General features: G+C 37.8%; 1 protein-coding gene across 1 annotated transcript; it reads right to left on the bottom strand.

The window, feature by feature from the left end:
- Nucleotides 1–213: 213 nt before the first annotated feature.
- On the bottom strand, nt 214–3029 carry LOC311064060 (heat shock 70 kDa protein 12A-like). Its single transcript, XM_084083794.1, has 4 exons — nt 2731–3029; nt 2390–2614; nt 2085–2256; nt 214–1311 (listed from the first exon to the last, which is right to left on the bottom strand). The coding sequence occupies exons 1-4, from the start codon at nt 3010–3012 to the stop codon at nt 284–286; spliced, it is 1707 nt and encodes a 568-aa protein (XP_083939920.1). The 5' UTR covers nt 3013–3029; the 3' UTR covers nt 214–283.
- Between the last annotated feature and the right edge of the window lie 2144 nt (nt 3030–5173).

Below are 5173 nucleotides of genomic sequence, written 5' to 3'. Positions count from 1 at the left end.
AATCAAGGGACCAATGCATGCTTCATTTCTAAAGACACTTCTTTGCAATTTGAAATGGCACCATAAATCAAAAAATGGCTAATAAAATGGGGTCCTGGTATAACAACGTTTGAGAACCCCTGCTTTAAAGTATCAGATTAGAGTAGCAAAAATCACAATTTCCCCTTACCCTTATACAGTGGTTAATATGTGGCCAACCTGCTACAGTATTAATCTCTTAACTATTACATAACTTGGGCCTTCAAGTTGTTATGATGTAAATAGTTAGTCTTATTCTAGGATCCTACTGGCTCATAAAGTCAATTTTGACTGAGTTTGTTGACTTGGAATCTACATCAGTGGCTGTGGCTGTTATTTCTGTAAAGCCAAATTTGATTTGAAACTGGATTTTACGATCCAGCCCACGTGTAGTATCTGGCATCTCAACTTCAAACGAGTTTAGTTGGGTTACTCCCCACTCATCTACATATAGAGGATTTTTCCTTGTTGTGCGATAAAACCTGAAAGATACTCCTGTCGTGTCTCTATGCCTTGGTACTAAGATGTGGTCTCTGGTTTCATCCCAAGCCACATCTTCATCTTTTGTCACCAGTGTTAAGAAAGTATCACAACAGCGGTCACCCCTCTCAGTTGAGAACTTCTTATCAGCCTTATGCTTCGACTCATCAAACTCTGTAGAGGCAGAAATGCCATAAGTATAGGTACTTTTTCGTGATGCCACTAACGCAAGGTTTCTTCCAAACATGACAGCTCCCCTCAAAATTGCCTGCTGGGGCAACGCAGGGCACAGTACTTTGCACTGAGCACCAAACTGCTTGGTAATGTGTGTGCGCAGAATCTTACTTGAAGCATAACCCCCCACTAAGACAAGGTACTCAATGCTGAGAACCTTTTTCAAGATTTCTTTGAGACTTTTAGTGATGCCACTCAGACTTTTATCAAAGAAAGATCTCAACTTTGCTCTTGAGATTTTGATCGACCCATCCTCCCAAGATACACCTTGCACATTCTTGAAGTAATTCTCCATTGGTTGCTTTTCCTGAGCTAATGTTGCTAAGTTTAAAGGGCAGGAGATTTCTACATCATCATCCACACATTTAAGAACCAAGAAGTTATACATCAACTTTTGAAGCTCACTGGGAAACTTTTTTTCATATTCTTTCCAGAGATCATCAGAGAATATTTCTTTCAGGCAACTTTGAAAGCTTTTAGTAACCTGCTCCCCTCCCATATCATTACCAGAGGCCTTATGCAGCTCTTTCAGGACTCCTCCATTCAATACTTCATGCACCGTGATGTCAATGGTACCACCTGTAAGACAACGAGGTTAGGCTTTAAAATATGAGAGCATATATATGTGTGTGTGTGTGTGTGTGTGTGTGTGTGTGTGTGTGTGTGTGTGTGTGTGTGTGTGTGTGTGTGTGTGTGTGTGTGTGTGTGTGTGTGTGTGTGTGTGTGTGTGTGTATGTATGTATGTATGTATGTATATATATATATATATATATATATATATATATATATATATATATATATATATATATATATATATATATATACATATATATATATACATATATTACATTACATTACATTACATTACATTACATTACATTACAGTCATTTAGCAGACGCTTTTATCCAAAGCGACTTACAATAAGTGCATTCAATGTACTGTAGGCAAGAAAACTACTAACACCAGAAGTCTTAAGTGCATTCTCTACTACAACAAGCAACTAAGAGTATACCTAGCGCTAAGGTAAAAGTGCAATATATCAGCTACCTACTTTCTTAAACAGATAAGACAAATAGGAAAATCAAATGAGCAAGGGCTAAAACAAATAAGTGTATTACTGTAAATAAACAAAATCCAATAAAAAAAGAGCTTGTACAAATAATTACATACATACATACATACATACATACATACATACATACATACGCGCGCACGCGCACACGCACACACACACACACACACACACACACACACACACACACACACACACACACACACACACACACACACACACACACACAAACGTATGGATCATTGAATAAGTCTGCATAAATATCACAGCACAACATACCTCCACAATCAGCAACAATGTATTGTGTTCCGAGATGTTGTTGTATGGTAGCATGTCCTGAGTTCTCATCAATGAAACCATCAGAGGGAAGCTGCTTACACCAGATTGAGGCTGCCTCTGGCTCCAATGCGATGACCAACTTGTCTGATTGACTATCTTGCACAATGCCAGCCTGAAAAAACAAAAAAGTAACAAAGAAAGAAAGTAAAAAATAGCATTATTTAAATTCACACATTTACATGTGTACAAAATATGCTGTAGATAATTTTGATAATGTCATCATAGGAATAATAACATGGAATTACCTCAGCTGCTGCTTTTCTCATGAACTGTTTTGCAGAATCATCCCAAATAGCAGGAACAGTCAGAACCCAGGTGAAGTCAGATGCAATGAAGGTTCGTCCTCTTGTGTTGTCAGCAATGGTGCTCAGTGCATGGTCCTTCAGGTAGCGTAGACTTTCTGTGAAGACTTTCAGGGCTCTCATTTTTTTGCCATTTACGGCGGTAACCATAAACTCTTCATTGACTCTCTGTTGAAAATGTAAAATGTATGTTGTTAATAAATAAATGAATAAAGATTATATATATATACATACAATTTGTAGAACAATTTTCTATCCCAATTAAGAAAAAATATCATACTTACTTTATCGTAGAGTTCCATCTTGAAGTTTTCAAAGAGAAGTGTTGTCTTTGCATCTTCATTTCCTTTTCTAGTGTATTCCCTTTTAGCATCATAACCAAACTTGAGGAATTTCTCATTTTCATCAAATAGAACACATGTAGGCGTCTTTGAGGTGGTCATTCCCTCTTCTCTTCCCCATTGTGGAAGAATGGGATCTTTGTTAGATCCTTTACTGCCAATACTAAAGGCGTACCCACTGTAGGCAGTACCAAAGTCTATTGCTATTATAAATGCATCACCCATATCAGAAACCAGAATAAAGCTAGTCCAAGCCAACACAACTGAAATGAACACACCAAATACTGTATCCCTGTTTTTATAGCATGAGCACCTTGTAGTATGTCACTAAGCCCCACCCCTTGGTATGTGTTGCAACCGGTACAATTCATTGGTCAGGTGATGGAGGTGTAGGCTACTGCCTCGTAAAGTTCTTGGTCGCAAAGAAGAAGAATAAAAATAAGAAGAAATATAGTAATATTTAACTCCTTTTATCACTATGTACATCGAGACTTTAGACTTGACTTGGACTCGAGTCACAAATTTGATGAATTTAAATATAAAGTGACTAATAATCTTACATCAGTGTGATGAATTAAAAAACTCCTCAAGAGGACTAGTCTGTGGTCACCCAGAGTGCTGACAAAGGCACTTGTTGTGTTGAATAGAGAGGCATATGATCGAGAGATACAGAGACAACTTGCTAATTCAACTTTTTTTTATCAAAAATTGGATCCAATACAGGAAAAAAAAGTCATGTCCACAACTGATGAACAAGGGATGATCACTCCAGTTTTCTACACGCTCCCTGAGGTGCACAAACAATTAACTGACACTTATTTCAGTTAATTTAATTATTTCAGCAATTGGCTATTTAACAGAAAACATTTTAGCATTTGTATATTTTTTTCATTTATTACAGCCATCAGTTACAATCTGACTGTTACCCAGCACAGATTGAATAGTAGGTCTCATCAAGGAAGTGCTTACTTTGAACTACTTCTGATCTGGCAACACTTTCTACCTGCAGATCTCAGGAGTGGCCATGGGGTCGAGGATGTCCCTGAGTTTTGCCTCGCTGTACGTGGGGTTCTTTGAACAAGAAGTGATCTTTAGAGAGGCCTTATTACATCAATTTCACCGGTTCATGAATTCCCAAAACGAACACATTCAATTTACCATGTCTGTGATACGAACACATTAAGTTTACCATGACGATGGTGACTTACGCCTTCTCTTTCTCAAAAGGAAGTCCCGATCCTGACGTTTGCTGCATGTCACTCCAAATCTCTCTCTCCCCATTTCCTGTCAGCCTACTGTCCTATCAATAATAAAGGCATGAAAATCCCAAAAATAAATATTTTTATTTTTATTTTGTATTATATATATATATTTTATCTAAGTATATATAAGTTCCTCACCTCAGAAGTTTGACTTTTCGGAAGTAAAATTACACCTCAGATGAATGAAAATTGGACTTTGACAATAATTGGCAGACATTTTGGATTGATGCCAATAAAACATATATCCGCAACTAGGATTTCTTAGGACTTTTAGAATACAAATGATCCATGCAGAACCCTGGGAGCCCCTAACATGGCCCCTGGGTGCTACACGTGGCCCCTGGTGTGACTCTTGTCATGAATGACTGCTGAACAATGTTTGTGCCAAATTTGGTGCAGATCGGTGTTACATTTGTGATGTCCACCAGCCACCGTCAGTGCACCCAACCACCCTCTAGGCAATTTTAATATAGGATGAGCACCATGAGTATGTCACAAGCACCATCCTTTGGTATTTCTTGGAACCTACATTAGTGGAGGTGACAGACCAGTTTTAAGGGTCGGCACAAATCAGATCCTGACAAACAACAGCAAACAGCTTTCACAATTTTCACAGCAAAAAGCTGTGAAAATTCCAACCTTTTACTAATGTTTCTTTTGCTTGATGAAAGTCTTTGAAAGGCATGTTGGCCAAGCAAAAAAGACGAACAAAGTAAAGGCACGGTGCTGTTCAGGATTTCTGTGAGGAATTAAGATAATAACCCAAAGCAAAAACATGACAAACAAATGTGTTTAACAAGAAAGAAAAAGATTCACCCACTTCCCATTGAAAAGTATTTTTCTCTGTTTCCTCCAATGGCACTTTCAGAGATGTAGGTGACAATTTGCAGCAACAAGGTGTTCAATGTGAACAAAATGTTTTGGAAACACACAGTACACATTAAGTTGAATATCATCGCTGTCGGGAAGACAGTTATCTCAATTATTCACATGTATTTTTTTCGCAGATTAATGCCTTACTTCATCATACAAGAGTGTGACACAACATGAGTGGAAATAGCTGATCTACAAAATCACAAGATGTGACACGTTGTGAACTTCTATATCTGCTATTTTCACAATTT

Source organism: Gymnoscopelus microlampas, assembly GCF_963454915.1.
Source record: "Gymnoscopelus microlampas genome assembly, chromosome: 17".
Classification (NCBI taxonomy): domain Eukaryota; kingdom Metazoa; phylum Chordata; class Actinopteri; order Myctophiformes; family Myctophidae; genus Gymnoscopelus; species Gymnoscopelus microlampas.
Note: the sequence above shows the minus strand (reverse complement) of the source record. Positions and strands in the feature narration are given on the sequence as shown.